This window comes from Purpureocillium lilacinum (genome assembly GCF_023168085.1).
Source record: "Purpureocillium lilacinum CBS 284.36 DNA, scaffold_6, whole genome shotgun sequence".
NCBI classification, from domain to species: Eukaryota; Fungi; Ascomycota; class Sordariomycetes; order Hypocreales; family Ophiocordycipitaceae; genus Purpureocillium; species Purpureocillium lilacinum.
In genome coordinates, this window is record NW_027072116.1 from 3,160,215 (window position 1) to 3,183,986 (window position 23,772).

Sequence of the window (23,772 nt, forward strand, 5' to 3'; positions counted from 1 at the left end):
CCTCTCTCCTGCCGCTGCGCAGACGCCTCGTGCCGATATCCCCTTGAGTGTACTCTGTATGCTTTCCACTCTCTCTACCCATCCACACTCATTCTCGTAGTATCGCCCTTCTGGGGCATCCGCCATCATGGCGCGCCAACACTTTCCATCACTCCTTTCCTCCATTCTGCTTCTCAGTCTTTCCTTCTTGACCGTCTCCGGTCAGTACATCCAGACCTATGTCATCCAGAACCAGCTGCCCAACGGCCGTGAAATCCGGCTATGGCGCCCCACGTCCCAGGACCAGTGGCAGGAGGTCATCGACGTCCACCCGTACGCCGTCTTCCTTGAATACAACTGCTACTACATGACAGCCATCTGCCGCAACGCCGACAACTTCTTTGAGTCGACGCGCGGTCTAAACCGCGGCATGGACAACACCCTGTTCCACCTTGACTTTAGCACGCGCAAGAGGTCACCCCGCGGCCGCTCGTCGTATAGACGCTCCCAGAGCTGCCCGACGGGTTGGGTGGCTGCCAATAACTGCCCCCACACCGACCAGGAGACTGTCTGGCGCCACGACGGAGCGTGGTGGACTACTGCTCTTGCCCCCCCTCCAGATGGCTTGAACTTCATCCTCGCGCCACTGGTGATCGGCCCGGTCACCAGAGAGTCGGGTGTCTACTACACCTGCGACGAGTTCCCCGCCGCTTCGTGGATTGAGGGTGGTGACGGCACTGGCATCGCCGGCAACGGCCGCGAGGGCGGCGCGTCGCAAACCCGATGCGCCGGTTTCCAGTGCCGGTCCGGCGTCAAGGCCGAGCAGAACTGGCAGGCCACGGCGCATCGCTACCTACGCTACGAGCTTAAGCGTATCATCAACGGCCTGGGCATCTGGCCGCCCGGTGTCGACAGGAACAAGCAGATTGCCGGGTTCCATTTCCGCATGACGAGCTCTGCCAACGGCGTCGCTGCGCGCGTCATTGGCTACTCGGCGCTCGACCCGGACGTCGTCGACAACACAAGGCCCGTGTCGCAGGCCAAGCGTGATGAGCAGTCGCCTGAGGAGTTTCGCCGCTGGGCCAATACCGTCACCATGGAGGAGCTCGAGAAGCTCACCAGCGGGACGCTGAGCCAGCACATCATCTATTCAAACGAGAGTACTCCGGCATCCCCTGAGGATGGCGAGGACGAGGAAGACGAGGAGAGTGACAAGGCCTGGCGCGAGCTGCTCCAGCGGTCTCTTGCCGCCGCCTCCAGGGTGACGAACCTTCGTGAGGTCAACGGCGTCAAGAAGGTCCCCAGTCACAGCGTGGACACCACCCCGTCTCCTGACACGCTGAACCCCAACCCCATCGTTAAGAGAAACGTAACGGTGAATCACGCGCCTCTCGTGAAAAACACCACCATGTCTGCCATTGAGCGGGCCCGCAAGATTGTCGACAAGGCCATCGACGAGTCGAGCAAGCTCAACGCCGCCCGCCTGGCCAACCCCCTGCGCAACAGGTACGAGCTGAAGCCCGGCACCGTGACGGGCGCCCTCAAGATCCGCCAGAACAAGGACAAGGACGCCGCGCCAGTTCACCAGCTGCTCAACATTACCGACGAGATTGCCGCTGCTGCCGCTCTCGTCGCCGAGGATGATGCGCGCCAGAACCGCCACAACGTGACGCAGAAGGTCTGGAAGGCGGCCGCCGCGGCGAGCCAATCTGGTTCATACTGGATGGAGCACATTGCTCGCAAGGGCAGCGTCCCGTGGGGCGACGACCCGAGCTACAAGGTGTATCGCAACGTCGTCGACTACGGTGCCGTTGGTGATGGCGTCACGGATGACACCAAGGCCATCAACAAGGCTATGCAGGATGGCAAGCGATGCGGTGAAAAGTGCAATGGCTCTACGACTAAGAATGCCATCATCTACTTCCCTCCGGGCAAGTACCTTATTTCTACGACGATTGAGATGCCATTTGGCACCCAGGTGATTGGAGACGTGAGTGCACCCATAGCTGGGCCAGGTGCTCCCCTCTTGTCATGGTGTATGTTTATCTGACTGTATCTGTAGGCAAACAACCGACCGACTCTCATTGCCTCGAAGCGCTTCATCGGCCTCGGCGTCCTCTCTACCGACAAGTACACGGGCGGCGGCACGGGCATCGACGGCCGCGACCAGGAGTGGTTCGTCAACACGGCCAACTTCTACCGCCAGCTTCGCAACATCCGCATCGACATCACCGACACGCGCGCGTCCCAGAACGTGGCCTGCCTGCACTACCAGGTCGCGCAGGCCACGAGCATCCAAAACGTCGAGCTGATCGCCAAGGCCGGCACCGGCCAGAGGGGCATCTTTGCCGAGAACGGCAGCGGCGGCGTCATGTCCGACATTACCTTTACTGGTGGCGGCTATGGCATCTACGGCGGCAACCAGCAGTTTACGGCGCAGCGACTCACGTTCAATGGCTGTGACGTGGGCGTTCAGGTCATCTGGGATTGGGGCTGGGTGTGGAAGTCCATCACCATGAAGAACGTCAAGACGGGATTCAAGCTTCTCCAGGAGGAGAAGAAGCCGGCGTCGAAGAGGTCAAAGCGTGATGGCAAGAACTCCCCGAACGGCAACATCGGCTCCATCTCCGTCATCGACTCTAGCTTCGAGGGTGTCGGCACCGCCGTGTTGATTGCGCCGCCAAACTCCAAGCCTGGCACGGGCAGCACCGGTGTGGTGATCGAGCACGTTTCTTTCTCTGGCGTCGACAAGGCCGTCGCAGACACGAGCGGCAAAACGCTCCTCGCACCGTCTGCCATGGTCGACCACTGGGCGCTCGGTCCCGTCTACTCGTCCAAGGCGGCTCGATCCTTCTCTGAGGGTGGCAAGATCACCGGCTTCCACCGGGACTCTGACCTGACCGACAGCAAGGGCAACTACTTTGAGCGCCAGAAGCCGCAGTACGAGAACAGCGCGCTTGGCGACTTTGTCCACGTCAAGGACTTTGGCGCCAAAGGTGACGGCGTCACGGATGATACCGCCGCCTTCCAGACTGCGCTGTACGGCAGCCAGGGCAAGATTCTCTTTGTCGACGCAGGCTCATACATCCTCACCGGTACTGTTACTGTGCCTGTGGGTTCCAAAATTGTGGGCGAGACGTGGTCGCAGCTCGTTGCAAAGGGCAAATATTTCGGAGATGCCACGTGAGGCCCCAATGAGCCCGGTTTAGTGTTTTTGTGATGATGATGCTGACGACTTTCTAGCAAGCCCAAGGTCATGCTCAAGGTCGGCAATGCCAACGACGTCGGCTCCATCGAGATGCAGGACCTCATCTTCACCAGCCGCGGACCCGCGCCGGGCTTGATCATGGTCGAGTGGAATGTGCGCGCCAGCAGCCCCGGTGCCGCTGGTCTCTGGGGTAAGTTCCTAGTCTAGCAGCGCTGACTCTGTCCATGACCTCCCATATTCGCTACTTTGCCACAAAGATGCTGAGGCTGACGCTACCTACAGATTGCCACGCCCGAGTTGGTGGTGCCACAGGCACCGACCTCACTCCCAAGGAATGCCCGCCCTCGAAGAGCGGCATCGACGAGGGCTGCAACGCCGCGAGCTTGATGATGCACATCACCTCCAAGGCCTCTGGATATTTCGAGAACATGTGGCTCTGGGTGGCCGACCACATGATTGAGTTGGTCTTCCTCTGTCTTGCGCCGCAGCGTCTGGCATACTGACACTTGTCTAGCGATCCTGACCTGAACGACGCCAACAATGACATGGTAAGCCGATACAATGCTTCTATCCTGCAGTGTTAGTGCCATGCCTATGGTCGATGGTGCTAACTGTTAATCGCGCAGGTTCAAAACTCCGTCTACGTGGCACGCGGTCTCCTCATTGAAAGCCAGTCCCCCGTCTGGCTCTACGGCACCTCGTCCGAGCACTCCGTCTTCTACCAGTACAACTTCCACAACGTCAAGAAGCTCTTCGCTGGCATGATCCAGACCGAGTCGCCCTACTACCAGCCCACGCCCAAGCCGCCTCTGCCCTTCAAGGACGCCGTCGGCGTCTTCGCCGGCGACCCGAGCTACAAGTGCGCGGCCGACGACGAGTTTAGCGGCTGCGACGAGTCGTGGGGCGTCATCATCAAGGGCTCTGAGAATGTCTTTATCGCTGGTGCGGGCATCTACTCGTGGTTCTCGACCTACGCGCAGGACTGCAGTAAGTCCTACTACTTCACGCAACGCAATGCCCGGGAGATGGAGCTAATTGCATGTCCCTAGTCGACACGCAAACATGCCAAAAGGTCATGGTCCTCCTCGAGGAAAACCTCGAAAACGTCCGCATCCAGAACCTCATCACCATCGGCGCCAAGTACGTCGCCGTCCAGGACGGCAAGGGCATCAAAGCCACCGACAACCTCAACGTCGACTCGCACCCGGAGTGGACGCAAATCTCCGTCTTCGACGTAAGCCGCAGCGCGCCCGGCTTCGAGGACCTCACGTGGATCGACCCCAAGATCTGGCAAATGGACACCCCCAGCTTCACCTGCTCGGCGCCCTGCACCGTCAAGATCCCGCCTTGGACGGGCGCCACCCGCGTCGTCAACTATCCCCTCATCACCGTCAGCAGTGGCGGCTGGACGAGCACCATTACCAAGCCGCCGCTGACGTTGACCAAGATGGTGTTTAAGCCCGTGACTATCACGGCTGGCAGCGCCAAGGGTAAGGGAAAGCGACAAGGCCTGGAACCATTCTTCCCCATCCCGGCCACGACTCCGGCATGGCCGCAGGTCAAGTATACGGGCCCAGACGGAAAGGAGTCCTGGGCCAGCCCGACTGGTCCATTCCCGACGCCTCCTCCCTCGATCGGACCGGACGCGAAGCCGCCCACCTCTGGCAACTGGCCGAAGAGAGCCATCCAACCCATGATTGGCGTCGACACCTCTCCCTGGGTTGGCCGATGCGAGTTCTGGGACTTTCCTTGCTACCAGCAGCCGTGGCAGTACGGCGACGACCCCTGGGGTATTGGCGGCACTGGCGACCACGGTGACGATTGGGACGGCAATGACGTCCCCGATGAGGAGATGATTACATGCCCGGCCAAGTCGTCGTCATCCTCCAGCTCGTCGACCAAGACGACCACGACGACCTCGCCGACGCCCAAGCCCTCACCGCGACAGGGTGACCCCCGCCTCAACTCGCGCCACTGCTACAACTCGGGATACGCCGCCAAGCACGTGCGCATCGACAACGCCATCAAGTCATACTGCAACCAGCTCTACGACAAGGGCTCCCTCCTCAAGGCAGGATACTCGTACGAGTTCAAGTTTCCGTTTTCCGGAGACCCGTGGCCGCTCCTCGTCACCATCAGTCTCAAGGTCCTGGACAAGTGCAGCTGGGTCAACAAGGAGACGGCGTTTGCGAGGTCAGTGAATGACTTTGGCAGCAACAACGGCACCGACATTGAGAAGCGAGATGTCATTGAGGGCAAGGAGCTCTGCTCCAAGTACCTGCATGCCATTATAGATAGCTGCAACTGTGGGGGTGTCGACGGGAAGCAGGGTGGAACGTTGGAAAATGACTGTTATGAGTGGAGGATTGACCCCAACACAGATTGGTAGACAACGAGAGCTCGCACTGGACTTTTGTCCAGTCCAAGTCTGTAAACGGCTTGTACATGTAGCATATTAGCTTGCTCAAAGATATACAATGATATTGTTTTCCCTCGTGCAAGCAGGCTTTGACTTGACATCATGGTTCGTCCGCAAAGTTGGATCGATCAAGTGCGACTCTACTTGATGCACTGTACAAGTGGAAGAAAACACCAAGCGCTTCACAGATGATAAGTGAGCGATTCAGTCGGAAAGAAATATTGATTTGCGCCCAGCTCTAGTGTTTTCTCTATCCTATACCTACGTCATTCGTAAGGTGACCCGATAGTCACATCCGCTGCAACTCGCTCTACACCTATCGGTCGCAAGTGATGAGGCCACTGTCAGTCGCGTAGCTGCATCGGCCATCGTGCTGAGTGCACTGTTGTAGTATGATCAGCATATGGCTCCCGGCACCAAACCAACTTGAAGGTGGCCGGCCCCTCGATGGGACGCATCAAGATGAAGCCAAGGGAAGCCACTCACCTCTGTGTCGCAGGGCCAGTCCACAAATGCGAAGCGAAGGCCGCCGCCGGCGTTATACCGAGGGAAGCGAAGACGGCACTTGTTGGAGGGCTGGTTGCATTGCTGCGGGCTTGTTAGCCATCATTGTGGGTGTCGATGAGGACGGGAAATACACTTACACCATAGATGACGGCCCGCTCGGCCAAGACGCCGCTGGCGAGAACGGTGAGAAGGGCGAGTGCGTACTTCATTGTGTTAGGTGTGCTCTGTTGGTTGTCGAGGGTGTAATACGTGTTCGACAGCGAGTAATTGCAGGAACGTAAGGGGGTGAAGAACGGGGAGGTCTCAAGGTGGCCAAGTCTGTCGGAAAGAAGCGGGTTTATATGGAAGAGTTCAATTCGAGAAGGGGCTATATCAAGAATCTACAGCATGTCTTCGAGAATACTTCTGACCTTAATTTTACGCAACTATTAGCATATGGCTCAGTCTATGTGAGGGTGGTCAATTGTCAACACCACGTTAGTTTTCTCCAGAGTTGCGTAATGATACATGTTTTGTGGGCGCATAGACCTGCTTCCTCCTCTGCGCACCGTGATTTGACGAAGAATTACTACAGTAGTGGTCACATACTTTGGGCGTAACGGTTGTCCGAGTCCGAACATGAATCACGGCACGGGCCGGCGTGTGCCGTTGCATTCGTCCAGAGCCACATCGGGGCTGCAGCCACCCTTCACGGAGCATTGGTTACTGACGATTGACCGCTGGCACGGTCCAAAGAACAAGCCGCGGTAAAATGCTGTGGCAATCAGGGCGACGTGCTCCAGTCTAGGCGCGTCGAGTTCTTGAAACAGTATATTCGTATTTCGCATGCCCTGTGCTGTGTGACACTATCGTCGATATTCTTCCGGGCCCTGGCAGATCGAAGGCTCGACAGGGCAATGGCACTGGCGTCAGCAATTACTGACATCGAGCGTGGTCACTAGAGCGTACAACAGCGTCACGATCCTCTGCCTTGAACAGCGTGTCCGGCCTCGGAATTGGACGCACTCGGTCCAGCTGTCAAGCATTGAGCGATTGATAAGCGAGGAGTGGCCATGTGCATGTTCTCTGTCGTTTTTATGGTGCCTCGCTCCACGCTGCCACGTTTACACACTGGCTGCATGTGTGTTGGCCAACAGAAGTTGCGCAGCGCCCACCCTCTCTTGGCTCAACCCGGGCTGTGCCTGGCGGCTTGACTTCAATTCGTCGCCTGACACGAGCGTTGGATCATAATTGAGTTGCTTCGTATGCGTGTGGAGCGTGGCGATTCAGCACGCATTCTCACCGACACCAACCGCAGCAGGGGAGATTCATCATGCATTCGAAGCAGAATGATACAGTACTGCAACTGAAACAGCACCAGCAGCAAGCTGTCAAGGCCGAGCGTCGTCTCGGAAATACGAGCACAAGGGACCAGCAACAGAGAGCCCACACGGCGCAGCATCAGCCGATTGGGCCAAGTCTCGGCAGAATCCCCCCCGGCCAGAGTGGGGCCCGCCTCCGGCTTGGCCGGTTTCGGTGCCGGGAGACGGGGGAGCCGACTCGGCCTCTTGGCTGATGGGCGCGCCGGTCAAGTAGCCGACCCGATGCCCTGAGAGGAAGGCGACAAAAGGACGGCTGCCTGTTTCCGAGACACGCGGCGACTCCGCGGACAGTTTATCCCAATGCCTGTGTGGCCTGCGTGTCACGGGGGGGGGGGGGGGGGGGGGAGGGCACGAGATGATTGCTGACCACTGTAAGCAGAGAGCGCCTTGCAGCAGTAGTAACAGTGTGAAGCAGAACATCGTCATGTCGAGGAGTGACGACCTCAGCGGAACTACCTGCCTCGGAGCACCGAGCTGCGAGGCACCTGAGCGGCGCAAACATGGACTGACAGCATCCAAAACCGAGCGACCCTGATGAACAATGAATCAACGACACTCGCCCTCGTTTGACACAAGGTTCTCTCCAGGGATCGCGTGACGTCACCTCAGGCGGCATCTGTGAGCCGAACAGCTCCACCCGCAGGGCCGCAGGGCAGCCGTCCAGGCGGGAATAACACGTCCAGCGCCCTCCTGTGCGTTGCCCGCATTAGCAATCCCGCTCCAATTCGTTGGTCGGTTGTCCGGTCGTCGGCGCGAAGGGCGACGGCAAGACGGAAGAGTTGCCGTCTGGCGCGCATCCCCGGCAGATAATACAACATCGTGTACGTGCACCGCCCCTGGTGTCCGATTTTTTTTTTTCCTTGCTCTGTTTTGTTTGCCCCTGCGCATCAGATAATAGTCGGACTTCTTCCGGCCTCGAGTGTTGATCAGGTTTGCGATCACGGAACAGCCAACTCCCATGGAAGCGGCGGGAAGCAGACACCACTCCGTGTCAACACCACGTCACCATGGCTGCCACGGACGAAGAGCAACAAGACCGTCATGATGATACCCATTCGCGACCGACGTCCCGCGGGCGGCAGCTCAGTCACGGGCACCACGAGGACGACATTGAGCGCATCGAAGACATAACCAGCACCACCACCACCGATGACGACGAGGAAGAGGAGGAGGAGGACGCGGCGTCCGTGCTCACCCCCGAGGAGAAGCACCAGGAGTTTGACGGCCACCGCCCGACGCAGCACGAGATGCGAGCCGCCTCGCTGTCGCGCTCCCGCAGCAGACACAGCCGTTGCCGAAGGGCACCCTCGGCGGCGACAATCGCCAGTGCCACGGGCGTGGCGCTCAGCAACGGCAGCGCGACACCCGGCGGCGCTGCCTCTGGTTCCGGCGGACAGCCGCTCGCGCGCACCATCACCCGGCGCGACACGGTCCTCTCGCGCATCCGCTCGCGCAACGCCGTCCCGCAGTTCACGCACCCGCTCGCCCACGTCGCCACGTCCGAGGCCGAGATCGTCGACTTCGACGGCAAGGACGACCCGTACCACCCGCTCAACTGGCCGACGCGCAAAAAGGTCACCACGACGCTGCTGTACGGCTTCGTCACCATGTCGGCGACGTGGGCGTCGTCGGCGTACTCGGCGGGCACGGAGCAGATCGCGCGCGAGTTCGGCGTCGGCACGCAGGTGGCGACGCTGGGCACGACGCTGTTCCTCTTCGGCTTCGGCGTGGGCCCCCTGCTGTGGGCGCCGCTGAGCGAGGTGTTTGGCCGGCGCGTCGCCGTCATGGCGCCCATGTTTGTGGCGAGCTGCTTTAGCTTTGCGAGCGCGACGGCCAAGGACCTGCAGACGCTGATGCTGACGCGGTTCTTTGGCGCCTTCTTTGCGAGCGCGCCGGTGACGAACACGGGGGGCGTGTTGGGGGATTTGTTCTCCCCGGCGTGGAGGGGCATTGCCATGGCGGGCTATGCGATGGCCGTCGTCGGCGGGCCAGCGCTCGGTAAGAATCCTCCGTGTTGTTTAAGGTCCTATGTCGAAAAGCAACTAACAAGTCCCGTCTTCTCCAGGCCCCGTCGTCTCCGCGGCCGTCACGCAGGCCCCCTCCCTCGGCTGGCGCTGGACCGAGTACCTCACGGGCATCCTGCAGGCCGCCATCCTGCTCATCGCCATCATCTTCATCGACGAGAGCTACCCGCCCAAGCTGCTCGTCTACAAGGCGCGCCGCCTGCGCCACGAGAGCGGCAACTGGGCGCTGCACGCGCGCTTCGAGGAGTGGGACGTCAGCGTCGGCGAGCTGGCCCGCAAGTTCCTCGTCCGCCCCGTGCAGCTGCTGCTCACGCCCATCTGCTTCCTCGTCGCCCTCTACGCCAGCTTCTGCTACGGCATCCTGTACATGCAGCTGGGCGCCATACCCATCATCTTTGGCGAGCACCGCGGCTGGGGCCAGCTCGTCGCCACGCTGCCGTTCCTGTGCATCATGATAGGCGCCTCCATCGGCTGCGGGCTCAACGTCTACAACCAGATCCTCTACAACAAGGCGTACCACGCCGCAGGTGACCGGGCCGTGCCGGAGAAGCGCCTGCCGCCGATGATGCTCGGCTCTGTGCTCTTCAGCGCGAGCCAGTTCCTCGTCGGGTGGACGGCCGACCCGTCCATCCACTGGATCGTGCCCTGCATCGGGCTCGTCATGCTCGGCGCCGGCTTCTTCACCATCTTCCAGGCGGCGCTCAACTACCTCGTCGACACGTTCCAAGCGTACGCCGCCTCGGCCGTCGCCGCCAACACGTTTCTGCGGTCCTGCTTCGCGGGCGCGTTTCCCCTCGTCGTGGGCCCGATGTTCCACAACATCGGCGTCGGCCCGGGCTCGAGCATCACGGGCGGCTTTGCGGCGTTGCTTATACCCGTGCCTTTTGTGTTTTATGTGTACGGAAAGAGGATTCGTGCGGGCAGCAAGTGGTCCAAGGCAAGCGTGTTTGATTAGCGTTGGAATTGGCGACTGGCATCTACATGCGCGAGTTGAATAGCATGGACGAGCTACTATACTTAATGAACACTTGAACATTGAAGCCGCCGGTGTGCTCTTGAAGCTCATGCTCCGCAGTTAGTACAAGAGAGACTGATAAGTGTTATGGAGGGTGGCAGCTAGTGCCGGCTACATTGACCCCTGTGCTCCACAAACGACGTTGTTCGTCTTTGTGAGAAAAGCCTGAAAGCTTGTGAGTCGTCTGCAAATATGCAACGGCAGAACCATTGCAAGTCCACGTCACCGATGGGCATTTCCTCTGCTGATGTCTATGTTCCTGCGGCACGCGCGCGGGGAAGCTGTCCTGGGCTACCCTTGTCATTATTTCCCAATGTGGCTGACGATACCAATGGTGACTCACGAACGCCCCCAGCGGTGGTGGATGGACAGACTTGAGCCCGCGCTTACGCTGGGAGCGCAAGCTTTCGTTCGCAGGACGCTGCTGTGACAGCGCCAGCAGCACAGATTGGTGACTCAATCCCAAGGCTGAACTGAACTGACGCGGGAACTTTTGCAACCACAGCGGGCCCTGCGCTGGCCAAGACTTGCGACTTGGACTCTCATCTGCAGCTTCGCAATTGAGGGCATGGAAACAACGACAATCGCCAACCCTCACGGCGCTATGCACCACCCGCAACGGCAACGGCGTCTCTGGCATCCTCCATAAGAACTGCCATCGCTCGCTCGCAAATCCCGACACTTGACACAATCCAACCGCAAAGATGAGTGCCAAACCAGCACCCCCCTCCGCAATGGAGTTCATCACCGAGGAGATGCACGACAGCTTCCGCTCCTCGCGCCTCGAGTTCGTCAAGATCGACGAGACCAACGAGCAGCTCAAGGCCTTTATCCGCAAGATCGAAACGCCTTTTGTGCAGGCCCTCGCGTCCTCGTCCATGCCCATCCCCTACGGCAAAGTCGACGTCGACCGCATCGTCGGCCTCATGTCCAAGGCGCTCCTCGGCGCGGCCATCTACCTCCTCCCCAGCGACGAGACAACAACAACAACAACAACATCAACAAAAACAGCTGAGCACACCGGAGAAGACGCGGCGGCGAGCGCAAAGACAACCACAGCTGGCGGCAGCGGCGGCGTGCTCATCGGCACCATCTGCCTCGGCTGGGGCGGCTTCACGCCCGCGCTCGTCACCAACCGCAGCGCAACCATTGGCATTGCGCTCGCGCGCCAGTACCAGAACAATGGCTACGGGCGCGAGGCGATCAATTGGATGCTCGACTGGGCGTTTCGGCACGGGGGGCTGCACACGGTGCGCATCGGCACGTTTTCGTACAACGAGCGCGCGGCGCATTTGTATAAGAGCATTGGGTTTACGCTGGACGGGCGGATGCGCGACGCGCGGCGGTTTAATAGGCAGTGGTATGACGAGCTGCTGTTTTCGATGACGGAGGATGAGTGGGAGCGGCTCCGGGGTGTTGGTGGAACAACGCTGGAGGAGAAGCCGGTCTGAGCAGAGATGAAAATGAGACGGGATGTAATTCAGGGGCCCTAAGTGGCAGAGATGATACACAAACATGAACGCTTCCGAAGCCAGCTCCAGTGTAACAAAATGGCAACGACTTCGCTAGCTAGAGCTTCGCCGCGTCAATGTCATACACCAAGTGCCGCTGCTCAACACCCACGCTCTGCCGCCCCGTCGCCCACGCCACCCACAGAAACGCCCAAATCACCCACTCCTTGATCCTTAGCCCAACCGGGCCCGTCTTCTTCCTCACGTCGGCATTACTCGCCGCCTTCTTGGCAATCTCGTCCACACGCGGCCTCCTGACACGGTCATACGTCGCAAACGCGTCGTCCAGCTGCTGCTGTTGCGCCAAGGGAAGATCCTTGAGCAGCCGCGCCGCCAGAAACGCATCCTCCAGCGCCATGCTCACGCCCTGCCCGGCATGCGGCGGCATCGCGTGCGCGGCATCCCCAAGCAGCAGGCAGCGGCCCCTCGACCAGGCGCCTCCCAGCGGCAGCTTGAAGACGGGGTAGAACTTGACCACGTCGGTCGCCTCGACGACGCGGCGCATCAAAGTGGCCCAGTCGCCGCTCGCGCCGCCCAGCACCTGCAGCATCGAGGCCTTGAAGCCGTCCACTTCCTCCTTGCGGCGCACCTCCCACCCGTCGCGCGTGTCGCCCGCCTCCGGCACGGACACCTGGCCGGAAAAGGCCCAGTAGAGCTCGTCGTCTGCGGCGGAGCAGCTCATGGCTGCGAAGGCGCCTTCTTGGGTGAGCGTCGCGTCGATGCCGCGCACTTGCGAGGCTGTGGCGGCGGCGCTGCTGCCCAGTGCGGTGATGGGGATGATGGAGCCGTAGCCGGCAAAGCCAGAGTATACGGGTTCCTGCGCGGGGTCGACGTACAGCTTGCGGACGGAGGAGTGGATGCCGTCGCAGCCAAGCAGGATGTCGGCCGAGTCGGTCGTGCCGTCCGAGAAGGTGACGGTGACGCCGCTGCTCGAGTCTTGAATGGCCGTGAGGCGTTTGCCGTAGTGGATTGGTATGCGGGCCTTGGTCGTAGCTCGGAGCAAGACGTCGAGAAGATCCGTCCGCTTGATGCGCAGGTACCCGAAGCCCATGGTCTCGCGCGCCGCGCCCACCATGTCCTGCTCGCCGAGGATGCTCCCCTGCAGCGAGTGCAGGACGAATCGCGAGTGGCTGCTTCCGCGAGAGAGCAGCTCGTCGTGTAGTCCCAGCCTGTGGAAGAGACGCATCCCGTTGGAGAAGATGCCTATGGCTCCTCCGAGAGTTGTCGGCTCCGGCCGAAGCTCGTAAACGGTGCAGGATATGTCAGTCGTTTGGTGGAGTCGGAGCGCGGTCGAGAGGCCGGCAGGGCCGCCTCCGATGACGATGGCCTTGGCTGGTCAGACAAACCCGAACCGTATTGCATCATCAGCTTTACTCACCTTTCGTACTTTCTCCATTGTCAAGTATGTCGAGTTTGTTCGCGAGCCTGACTGTTGTTCCTCTTGCCGTTCTGCCTCATGTTCGACGAGGATTCCTCGACTTATAACTTTTGAGGCCGCTCAGCAGTGCTGACCAGAGGCAACCCCAAACGCTGCGGACGCTATTCCCCGAACGGGCTAGTGCCTCCGCCCCGAGCGGACTTGAGGCGGCTCTTCGCGCGGCGACGCGCAGCCCTACGGCCTCAAGCCAGGCGGACGAGTCGACGACATTCCCGTTGAGACCCCCAAAGACCCGACGCCATCGCCAATTCACGGAGCATCACCGCGGGCCACGCGGCCAGTCGTGGCCCGCCATGAAGCGCAAAGGCAGCGATGCCGTGATGATGGTCCACCGGTGGAACCGCCCGCTGCTGTCGTGCGAGCCCTGCCGTGAGCGCAAACGCCGCTGCGACCGTCAGCGGCCCTGCTCAACTTGTTCCCGCCGCGGCGTGCTTTGCAATTATAACACGGGGGGCGAGCCACTTAATGTCATTGGAAACGATAAGCCAGAGCCGAGCCCTGCCATGCTGCCATCTAGCTCGGCAGCTGTGCCGCTCGATCCGACATGGAGCCCAACGCTGTTCGCCCCTGTGCCTGCCCTCGGCCATCGTTAAGAGTGGCGGCTGACGTGTGGTTCCAGGAGCAACGAGGAGATCGAGCGCCGCCTCCAGAGGCTTGAAAGCGCAGTCTTCGACGATGTCAGCAGCGCCGCTCCCTTAACCGCTCATACAGCGGCTCCACCACCACGCAGGACTGATGGTGCGTAAGAAGAGACCCTGATTCCACATCTCCGCGACGTGGAATTTGACCAACCCGTGCTTCTTAGCATATACTCCTTTTGGACATTATTTGCTGTCTGCGCCGCCTGCGAGCAGCAAGGACAGCGGTGGCGAGGCTGCGGCCTACGCTACGCACATTGCGAACAGGCTCCCGCCGCTTGTCCAGGCACGAGAATTGTTTAATCACTTTGCGCAGATATGCCAGCCGAACTGGGGCGTCTTGCATGTTCCCTCCGCGAGGGCGTTGCTGGAGAGAACGTACAAGGCTCGTGGTGCTGCTGGACAACAGGGGCCCGTGCAACAGAGCCCGGCCGCGGAGGACCTACTCCTCTTGTTCAGCATCTTTGCGGCCGCCGCATTCAACTGGACCCCTTCGTTGCTGGAGGGGCTCAAGGCCACGCCGGCGGAGGCCAAGGCGGCCTTTGCAGGCTACAACACCATCGCCGTGTCCATACTCGACAATGACGTATCGCCCGTGAAGCCCTCGACCACGGCCCTCGCGGCGCTGAGTAACCTCGCGCACCTGAGCACCAACTCACGCGGGCTGTCCGACAATGTCCTGCTGCTGCGGCTCAAGTGCCTCGTCATGGCGCGGTCCATGGGCGTGGACCGTCTCGACACGCGCAAGAGTCGGGAGGAGCGGGCCCAGAAGGGGTGCAACATGATTGAGCTCGAGGTGCAGCGCCGCGTCTGGTGGAACCTCGTCGGCTTCGACTGGTAGGGCCTTGAGCTCCAGATGCAGATATGTCGATCACAGCTGACTGCAATTGAAGGCTGAATTCGTTCCCGGGGAGTCCTCGCGAGGGGACGTATGTGATCCAGCCCAGGCACATGAACGTCGGCCTGCCAAGCAACGCACCCGACGAGCTCATTACAGAAGAGAGGACTGAAGACCTTCCTCTGTCTGTGCCGACACCCATGACTGCGTTTATATACCGCGTCAAACTGGCGGAAGTATGCCGAAAGGCCGTCGATACCCTGCCGTCCGTATCACACGACACCGAAGACGTCGACTACAGCGTCGTCTTGGAGCTGGACACGGCATTCAACGACTTTCTCCACGACTTACCATGGTTCTTCCGTCTCGACGAGTCAAGTATGGCGCAGGCCGCCGAAGTATGCAAGCAACAGCCCATGCTCGCCGTCCACCGCGTCGGCATCAACTTCAGCGCGCAGACACGCCTCTGCCGACTGCACCGCCCGTATCACCTCATGGACCCGTCATCCGACGCGCGACACGCGTATTCGCGCACGGCGTGCATCCGCGCCGCGCACACGGTGCTCGAGCTGCGGCGCGCCATGGACGACATCGGCGCGCGCGTGGGCATCCGGCCGGCGCGCTCGTGGATCGTGATGCAGCACGTCTTCATCGCGGCGCTGATCCTCGCGACGGACGTGTCGCGCGATCCGGACGCCGCGGGGGCGGATGCGCGGCGGGCGAAGGTCCTCGCTGCGTGCGAGGTGCTGGAGCGGTCGACGGAGGAGTCGGGCGCGCTGATGGAGGGCGTGCAGAAGAATCTCCAGGCGCTCATGGCGGCGCTGCGGGAGAGGAAGCAGGAGCCTCCGTCGGGGCAACAGCGCATGGGCTCTGTGGCGGTGGGGAGGCCGAGCACTCGAGCGACCGCCGCGGCGATGGACGACGACGTTGGGGAAGATGCGGCGGATGAGACGCTGGGAGCGTATGAAGCTGGAGCTGCCGAGGCTGAGAGTGAGGAGATGCAGGGCTCGGGCGGGACTGCAAGCTCCGACGATCAAAATATGGACCTGCTGTGGACGGAGTTCCTGAACATTGCGCCGGAGCTGGATGTACCGCAGTGGGACATGCTGCTGGATGACATTGAGCTGCCGTCCTTCGCCCCGTAGAGGGGTCGGTGATCAAAAGAGGAGAACCATTTGGACCCCGGCCGCTTTCCATATGGCCATCAGGGGTTCGATGAAAATGTCAATACACGGCAATGAGGTTGTCGCGTCCGGGCGCGCAGGATGACATGGGGCAGATGAGCTTGTGGGGAGTCGACCACAGAGGGCTTGGGCTGAAGAGGAGTGAGACCCTTCCGAAGTGTCCAGGCAGTGACAGGCACCCAGCGGCAAGCCCCCACCTCGCAGCGAGCGTGGGGGCGGCGTGGGCTTCGGTTGTCATGGGATCATCCCTCGTCAGCGCCTCTCAATTCCTCATCCTGTCAAGCGGCACAGTCACGACTCACCACCATACGGCCACCGCTCACTTACACATTGCCATGTCACAACCCTCACAGGGGCTATTGCAGTCGCTGCGAGGCGGTATGCACACCATCCTAAGCCCCGCGCTCTGTCCAAGAAAACGCCCCTTCGCGCGCGAAACCCGCGGCTCCGCACATGCAGCACTGACGCATTCAAAGCCTCCGGCCGGCCTATAAAAGGCCGTTCGGCGTACCATTTCTTCGCCGACGAGCACCGAATGCGCGTCTGGGCAGAGCATCCGGACATGACGCCCGGGCAGGTCGGCCAGATTCTGGGGGAGATGTGGCACGCGCAGACCGCCGCCCAGCGGGCCCCGTACGAGCGCATGGCTGAAGAGGACAAGGCCCGCTATGAGGCCGAGGTGCGGGAGTGGCAGGCAGAGCTTGAACGGCGAGATGCTGAGGCGCGATGACGGGCAGTTGTCCCCTCAATGTCAACGTGCATGTTCCGATCCGGGGCCCCAGAGGATCGAGGACTGACACTGTCGGTAAATGCAGAGGTACACTGGCCGGGCGCTTCAATCAAGTTGATCATAATGCATAAGTCTTCTCAATGCTCAGTTCAGCTCTTCCATTCGGCGTAGGCCCCGGTCGGCCGAAGCACCCAACCAGACGCCAAAGCTCCAGATCGTCGTGCCACCGGACCCTCCCCTCAAACCGTCGTTCAGCATCATCGCTGAGTGGTGCCGGCCGAAACATCTGCCATTTCCCGACAGAACTCACATCAATTCCTGGCGCTCCATGCACGCTGTTCGCTCTCGCCATGGTGCAAATGCGCTCAGCACGGCCTATTGACCTTTGTGCCGGTCACAACGAGGCTCCAGCCGTCTGGATGCAGCAGCCGCCCTGACCTTTCCGTCCAACACAGGTGCTCATACCACATCTTCTTCAAACCGTCCGTGATCCCGGTGTAGCCATGCAGTGTCTTCTCCTTTTTATCCTGAGCCCGCTGTCAGCTAGATTGTCCTCCTGTATATCCATCGAACGTCTGGTCTGGTGCCAACGTCACTCACATCGTTGCACCACCAGATGCCCGTGTCATATTCGCACCCGACGGGAAGGCAGGTCCCCGGCTGAACGGTCTTCTTGATGTCCCCGTATTTCCAGAACAGATGTTGCGCCGCGTCCTTGAGCACTTTGGCAAAGTATTTGCTTCCCGGTCGACGGTACTCGCCGCATTTGACCTTTGTACTCGAGGGAAAGGTAGTGCTCCCCTCGACGTCGCGCTTCGTCTCGATGGTGGCGGGGGCGGCCAGGGGCTTCCAGTACGGATTGAGCTCGAGCAGCTGCCGCTGGACTTCATGCGCGGTGCCGTTGAGAACGAGATGCTCGCCCGGCCGGACCTCGACCTCCCAGGCCGGCATGGCAACCCCGTACCCAGGGATTGGGGCCGTCAAGTCTGAGGGAGTTGGCGCTGCGTCTGGCGAGCGAGCGACAAGACCGGATGCCTGAAAAGTAAGACTTGTTAGTACCGAAGCTTAATTGAGGGACTCGTCTACCCACCCCTAGCACTAGATAGCAAAGTGTAGATGTCTTGAGAAGATGCATGTTTGCAACGAGTACGACGAGGACTGCAACTCACAAGACATTCCCCTCAATCCCGAGGCTGGGACTTCAACGCACCCATATATGCATGCTTGTTTATCTCCCAATCATAGCAAGCGCTACGAGGGATATCCGGCATCTGGCGTCTGGTGGCAGGTGGCGACATTTGCCAGTTTCGACATGCAAATGCCGAGCTCCATGTCCATGCGGCAATGCCAGCGGCCCGAGGCACGAATGGGAGTTTACGCTTTAGCCACGAGTTCCTGCCAATGATGCCGCCGCAGGAACACGGGCCCCAGGCTGCACACCTCCACTGCTTCGAGGCAAGCCAACAGACGCCATATGACAATTAACTTCCGTAACACAGGAGCCCGCGAAAAAACGTGGCGACGAGGGTTTTTACTCTGGTGCGTCGACTGACAAGATTCGAGCACGTGCTCGTCAGCCGGTCAATTTGAGGTAGATGCATCACAACGATTACATGTAAGTCCTGTGACGTTGTGAAGCCCCCGTCTCGAAGTCGCCAGGCTCCCATGATGTGGATGTGCCCAGCCACAATCTGCATGTGGTCAATTGAATCGTCTGGTGGGTGGAGGAGACGGCACCAACGACGGATCGGCCCGGCAAGTCTGCATCATTGGCGCAAGCCGGCAGCCATAGCCAAAACAAGTCAAGGGCGTTATGGATATGTTTTACAGCGTTCAGGGCACCGCCGGTTGGGTGTTGGAGATTGTGTGATAAGCCAAAACAATGACAGCCAAACATCAGGTCAACCGATTAGGAAGAAAGAGAGTGCGTGCAACACTGCAATCGGTCTCGCTGTATAGCGTCGTTGCCCAGGACGGGACATGTATGCTGGTACCATCGTATGAGCTATTTACTCCCGTCCCTTTCGCTCGGTGCGGCGGCAAACTCTGTGCGCACAGAATCCTTCTCTGCCACTGTATCCCACCAGTCATTGTCAAAGACGCTGCGAGTGAGCCCTCTATTATGGCGGGGTATGCCCGTGCCACCGTCATGCGCCCAAGAGATTTGAGAAAACTCGTCTGATAGACGTACGAGAGGGCGATCGCAAAAGGTACACTGGTCACTTAAACTTCACGTGTAGCCCCAGCCGTCGCAGATCTATAAGGACGCCTATGCCCAGTTGCAGTGGCACCTTACTGGGAATGCATGAAGAAACGCTATGAGCTCTACCGAAATGAAGGCGCATATACGGTGCGCAATTGTCACTATGAGTTGCAACCAAAGGAAACCCGACTGCAGTTGCAGTTTCCTACATGCACCTCTACATCTATCTAAACGCGTTCTATAAGTATTGGCCACCCACCTTGGGAGGCCCTTTTGTGTGGTTGCATGGTGAATAACTCCCCGCAAAGTCCTTGACACCCGCAAATTGATGCCTCTAGAAGACACGGCCTTATGAGGCTAGTGCCGCGAACCGCGATGGACCCGATGTTGCTTTTGTTTGTCACTGCCACGTCGATATGGGCATCCGTGGTGGCCGGCGGCCCGCCGCGCGGTGAGCCACCTTTCGTCTCAATGGAACCTGAAATGAAAGAACACTGACTGACACGTTGACATTCGTCGCAAAGGCTGGCGGTTTCCAGACTTGATTGACGCCACGATCAGTGATATTCAGTGGGGGCTCGAGAAAGGCTGTTTCAATTCGACTGATCTGGTCAAGGTAGGCATGTCCCCGACTCGGGTAGGGACGTGGTAAATGCCCACACGCAACGCAGGCATATCTCGCGCGAATTTTCGAGGTCAATGGGCGCCTTCGCGCTGTGACAGAGGACAACCCAGACGCTGTCGCCATCGCAGCGTCTCTCGACAAAGAGAGACTGACAAAGGGGCCTAGAGGGTAAGCCTCATACTTTCAAATGGCTTGCCACTCATGATACTGATACCGCCAGCCCCTTGCACGGCGTTCCTATACTACTCAAGAACAACATTGCCACCAAAGACAAGATGAATAACACAGGTCAGAGGAAAAATGCCGTCTTCGGCATGCACCTAGCTGCCATACTGACTGCAACCAGCCGGGTCGTATGCCTTGCTCGGAGCGACGGTCCCTCGAGACTCAACAATTGCCAGGAAGCTCCGAGATGCCGGCGCAATAATCCTCGGCAAGTCGAACATGAGCCAGTGGTCCAACTGGCGCTCCCGCAACTTCTCCAACGGATGGTCCTCCCACGGGGGGCAAACTTTGGGCGCGTACTACCAAAACCAAGATCCAGAGGGAAGCTCAAGCGGCAGCGCAGTGGCCGTGAGCGTAGGGTTGGCCGCAGCCGCCATTGGCACCGAGACCCTTGGCTCGGTCCTAGCTCCGGCAAATAGAAACGGCATCGTAGGTATCAAGACGACGCTGGGGCTTACCTCGAGAGATCTCATCATCCCCATCTCGGAGCACATGGACACGGTTGGGCCGATGGCACGGACCGTAGAAGACGCGGCACAGGTCCTTCAAGCCATCGTGGGCGAGGACCCACATGACAGGTTCACTTCAACAACAATGCCCACGATCCCAAAGTACACGGACGCTTGTCGGCTGCGGAATCTTGCCGATATGCGAATTGGTATCCCATGGGACCTCATCAAAGGTTTGGAGGAAGACTTTGTCTCCAGCGAGCTACAAGCTTTCTTCAAAATGCTGGCCATCTTGGAAGAAGCTGGAGCTCAGATAGTGGACACGACTATCCCAAAGGCGACGGAGATTATGCAGGCGCAAATTTTGGTGCCGTTTGCTGACTTCCCAGCCAATCTTGCCTCCTACCTCTCCCAGCTGACCACCAACCCAAACAATATTACCACACTTCCCCAGTTGCGCGAGTGGACGCACTCCCAACCTCTAGAGGAATATCCAGGCCGTGACATTTATTACTGGGACGCAGCTCTGCAGCTGCACGCAGATGAGTGCGGTAGCAATACCCACTGCTATGCGAGCAACAAGGCTAGGTACGGCCATCTTGTCGTCGTCGGAGGCCACTTTGCGCCCCTGGAGGCAGACAAGCTCACGGCTCTGGCCCTGCCAACGTCCATTGCGCCTTTTTGGACCGGCGTGACGGGGGCGGCCTCGATAACGTTGCCCATGGGCTACTACCCAGAGGATGCGCCGGTGCAACTGTCTCGTCGAGGCGACCTGGTGAACACTGCGCCTGGGATACCGATGGGCATCAGCTTCCTGGGGCGGAAGTGGTCGGAGTATGAGCTCATAGAGCTGGCCTACAATTTGGAAGCACGCTCGAGAGTGAGGCAGCGGCGGAAGCCGAAGATTGTGCCGTCGACGGAGCTGAATCTTCCCAGGGCCTGCCGAGCCCGATAGTTGACCACTAGATGGACTGCTAGAAAGAAGGATAATGGGCGCACTGCTAGCAACCCCCAGGATGACCTGTACCTACACCCACAATATGAGCCGTTATGGATGTAAACGAGTCAAGGCTGAATGTGCATCGACACGAGTCGCATCATGATCATGTTCGACAAAAGTACCGGCAAGAGCCAATTTCCAGGATCGGCGCTGAAGGCTTAAGCGGAAAGAACGGCACGGAGGTTTGAACGTCTTGTACTGCATGCCGTTAATAGCACTTCCCCGGACGCTTCTCCATGGGGGATACGAAGCCTGGTGCCTCACTCGCAGCGCCAACCACATGCGGTCAATCCCATGAGGCGGCGCCCCCCTAGTTCAGCCATTTGCTGCGCAAATTCACCTCGGAAGACTCCCGAAACACGGCACTGCTGACGAGCCGCCACGGAACGCCAACTTACCTGCCACTGCCGGCTCTCCGGATCATCAGCTTGGCATAAGCCGGGCACCCGTTGGGCCGCCAAGCCCCAGGGCTTACAGGCAATATGAGATGAAATCTGCATTTCAATGCTCAACCGCCCCTGAGAACTGGTGGCGATGCACCACGGAGCCCGCAGTGGTTCCCGGAAAAAGAATGAAAGGACAGGCTCATGGTCGTAGCCGAGCCACTGGCTGCAGTTTGTACGCTTCTCACGTGCATCTTTCCTGGCGTGAGGGTGATTACGCCGCCTCCAATAATAGGAACGGAAATCGCGGAATGGCCCGAAGTCAGGCACCAGACGGACCCTTGCTCGCCGATCGCCAAGAGATCTGCCCTGCCGACAACCTGTACCTGATTCTGTACGCTTTTCAGTCTCGACTGCTGCGGCGACGAGAAACCCCGTCGGACCCAAGGGGTTGAGTAAGACGGCTCTCGTGCCTGAGTCCTGAAAACTATATATGCGACGTCCTCCGCTGCGATACCTCGTCTTGTTGAGCCTGCATCAACAGAGACAGATTTAACACTTCATTCACCTTGCTCATCATGAAATCTTTCCTCATTTCTTTGGCCGTGGCGCTCCCATGCGTCTTGGCGGGCGCGACACCGTTTGATGGCATTCCCAGTGTGGGAGTGCTGTACCGTGACGACGTCAAGAAACACTATTGCAGCGCCAGCGTCATCGCAAGCAAGAATGGCAACGTCATCCTCACGGCCGCGCACTGCATCAGCGGAACGGGAGGTGGCATCCGCTTCGCACCCGGCTATCACGACGGCAAGGCGCCGTATGGCACGTACCCTGTAACCGCCGCTTACGTCCACCCGAACTGGAACAAGAACCACAACATCAACCATGACTACGCTTTCCTCACTCTCGGAAAGGGCACCCATAATGGAAAATCGGTCACCGTCCAATCTGTAGTTGGGGCCAACAAATTGGTCACCACCGCTGGCTACAAAAACACCGTCGAGGTGGTGGGATATAACGATAACGAGCAAAAGCCCATGCACTGCCACATTGGCACCTACGAAGCCAAGGCTGGCCAACTCGGCCTCTCCTGCGGCCCCTTTAAGGGCGGTACGAGCGGATCTCCGTGGATTGCCAGTTACGATGCCAAGACGAAGCATGGAAATGTCATCGGCAACATTGGAGGATGGCACACTGGTGGCTGCTCATCCAGCGTCTCATACTCGTCCAAGTACGGAGCCGGCACCCTGTCCGTGTTCAACCGAGCAAATGCAGGGAGCCATGGTGACAGTGTTAGGGGCGGGGCTTCGAGCGGTTGCTAAATCGGACTCGAAATGATGAGGCGGATTTGTTACTTCCTTCACACACCGGTGCCTTCTTATCGTATAGACAACTGACATGCTCGGCTCAAACACTGAGGCATCAGACATCAATTTTACATGATCCGAAGCGTTGCACTCTGCCTGCCTCGTGGAACATGCAACCGAATGTGCATGATACCTATGTAGTACGGACTCACCGTGGCCCTGCTGGTGATGCAAAGAGTTTCGAGGCTTGTAATGGGCGAATGTCTAGACATACTTTCATGCGTGCTGGTGGAATTGAGACGCATCGCTGGGAACAAAGAGAAGCCATCACAGGCCCTGCCGCCACCCCATCCACAGCCGAGCCAGGTGCCGAATCAGTGGACTCCGTATAGAAGACGGGTGCTTCCATCATGTCCACCCGCACCTCGGCCCCAGCTTGCCGGTCTCCGAGCGGAGGCTGGGGTATTCCGCTTTCAAGAGGGCCCGAGTAGATGGTTCCGCACTCAACTTGGCCACGATGTACTTGGTTCAGCGTCTGCGGGGCTGCAACGTGAATCTCCCATGCGTCTGGTAGCTGCTGTAGGCTGGAGCGGCATCTTCATCGCCACAAATTCAGAATGTGTATCGACCCGGTGTAAGCGGAACCAGCGCAAAGCGACGGGCGCACGCAACGCGGCAGAGTCGCATCCGGAAAATCAGGCCTCAACCTAGCATGATTGCGGCAAGTG

At 59.4% G+C, this 23,772-nt stretch overlaps 10 protein-coding genes across 10 annotated transcripts; 7 read left to right on the forward strand and 3 right to left on the reverse strand.

Moving 5' to 3' along the window:
- Positions 1–127: 127 nt before the first annotated feature.
- Positions 128–5,576, forward strand: PLICBS_008853 (uncharacterized protein; the record flags this gene model as incomplete). The annotated part of the gene is made up of 7 exons (XM_018324670.2): positions 128–1,969; positions 2,042–3,162; positions 3,223–3,377; positions 3,470–3,647; positions 3,702–3,735; positions 3,814–4,174; positions 4,237–5,576. The coding sequence occupies 7 exons, from the start codon at positions 128–130 to the stop codon at positions 5,574–5,576; spliced, it is 5,031 nt and encodes a 1,676-aa protein (XP_018176064.2).
- A 346-nt stretch (positions 5,577–5,922) lies between these two features.
- Positions 5,923–6,322, reverse strand: PLICBS_008854 (uncharacterized protein; the record flags this gene model as incomplete). The annotated part of the gene is made up of 3 exons (XM_018324669.1): positions 5,923–5,988; positions 6,093–6,194; positions 6,251–6,322. 3 exons carry the CDS (start codon positions 6,320–6,322, stop codon positions 5,923–5,925), a joined length of 240 nt encoding a protein of 79 aa, XP_018176063.1.
- Positions 6,323–8,481: 2,159 nt separating this feature from the next.
- PLICBS_008855 (uncharacterized protein) lies at positions 8,482–10,453 on the forward strand (the record flags this gene model as incomplete). The annotated part of the gene is made up of 2 exons (XM_018324668.2): positions 8,482–9,472; positions 9,540–10,453. The coding sequence occupies 2 exons, from the start codon at positions 8,482–8,484 to the stop codon at positions 10,451–10,453; spliced, it is 1,905 nt and encodes a 634-aa protein (XP_018176062.1).
- A 794-nt stretch (positions 10,454–11,247) lies between these two features.
- PLICBS_008856 (uncharacterized protein) lies at positions 11,248–11,964 on the forward strand (the record flags this gene model as incomplete). Its single annotated transcript, XM_018324667.2, has 1 exon — positions 11,248–11,964. The coding sequence occupies one exon, from the start codon at positions 11,248–11,250 to the stop codon at positions 11,962–11,964; it is 717 nt and encodes a 238-aa protein (XP_018176061.2).
- A 118-nt stretch (positions 11,965–12,082) lies between these two features.
- On the reverse strand, positions 12,083–13,420 carry PLICBS_008857 (uncharacterized protein; the record flags this gene model as incomplete). Its single annotated transcript, XM_018324666.2, has 2 exons — positions 12,083–13,351; positions 13,403–13,420. The coding sequence occupies 2 exons, from the start codon at positions 13,418–13,420 to the stop codon at positions 12,083–12,085; spliced, it is 1,287 nt and encodes a 428-aa protein (XP_018176060.2).
- Positions 13,421–14,197: 777 nt separating this feature from the next.
- On the forward strand, positions 14,198–16,083 carry PLICBS_008858 (uncharacterized protein; the record flags this gene model as incomplete). Its single annotated transcript, XM_065601476.1, has 3 exons — positions 14,198–14,204; positions 14,268–14,937; positions 14,994–16,083. 3 exons carry the CDS (start codon positions 14,198–14,200, stop codon positions 16,081–16,083), a joined length of 1,767 nt encoding a protein of 588 aa, XP_065457548.1.
- Positions 16,084–16,657: 574 nt separating this feature from the next.
- Positions 16,658–16,852, forward strand: PLICBS_008859 (uncharacterized protein; the record flags this gene model as incomplete). The annotated part of the gene is made up of 1 exon (XM_065601477.1): positions 16,658–16,852. The coding sequence occupies one exon, from the start codon at positions 16,658–16,660 to the stop codon at positions 16,850–16,852; it is 195 nt and encodes a 64-aa protein (XP_065457549.1).
- Positions 16,853–17,217: 365 nt separating this feature from the next.
- Positions 17,218–17,803, reverse strand: PLICBS_008860 (uncharacterized protein; the record flags this gene model as incomplete). The annotated part of the gene is made up of 2 exons (XM_018324664.2): positions 17,218–17,379; positions 17,453–17,803. The coding sequence occupies 2 exons, from the start codon at positions 17,801–17,803 to the stop codon at positions 17,218–17,220; spliced, it is 513 nt and encodes a 170-aa protein (XP_018176058.2).
- A 1,627-nt stretch (positions 17,804–19,430) lies between these two features.
- On the forward strand, positions 19,431–21,309 carry PLICBS_008861 (uncharacterized protein; the record flags this gene model as incomplete). Its single annotated transcript, XM_065601478.1, has 5 exons — positions 19,431–19,506; positions 19,580–19,671; positions 19,727–19,848; positions 19,901–19,968; positions 20,027–21,309. 5 exons carry the CDS (start codon positions 19,431–19,433, stop codon positions 21,307–21,309), a joined length of 1,641 nt encoding a protein of 546 aa, XP_065457550.1.
- A 1,006-nt stretch (positions 21,310–22,315) lies between these two features.
- PLICBS_008862 (uncharacterized protein) lies at positions 22,316–23,059 on the forward strand (the record flags this gene model as incomplete). Its single annotated transcript, XM_018324662.2, has 1 exon — positions 22,316–23,059. One exon carries the CDS (start codon positions 22,316–22,318, stop codon positions 23,057–23,059), a length of 744 nt encoding a protein of 247 aa, XP_018176056.2.
- Positions 23,060–23,772: the final 713 nt, after the last annotated feature.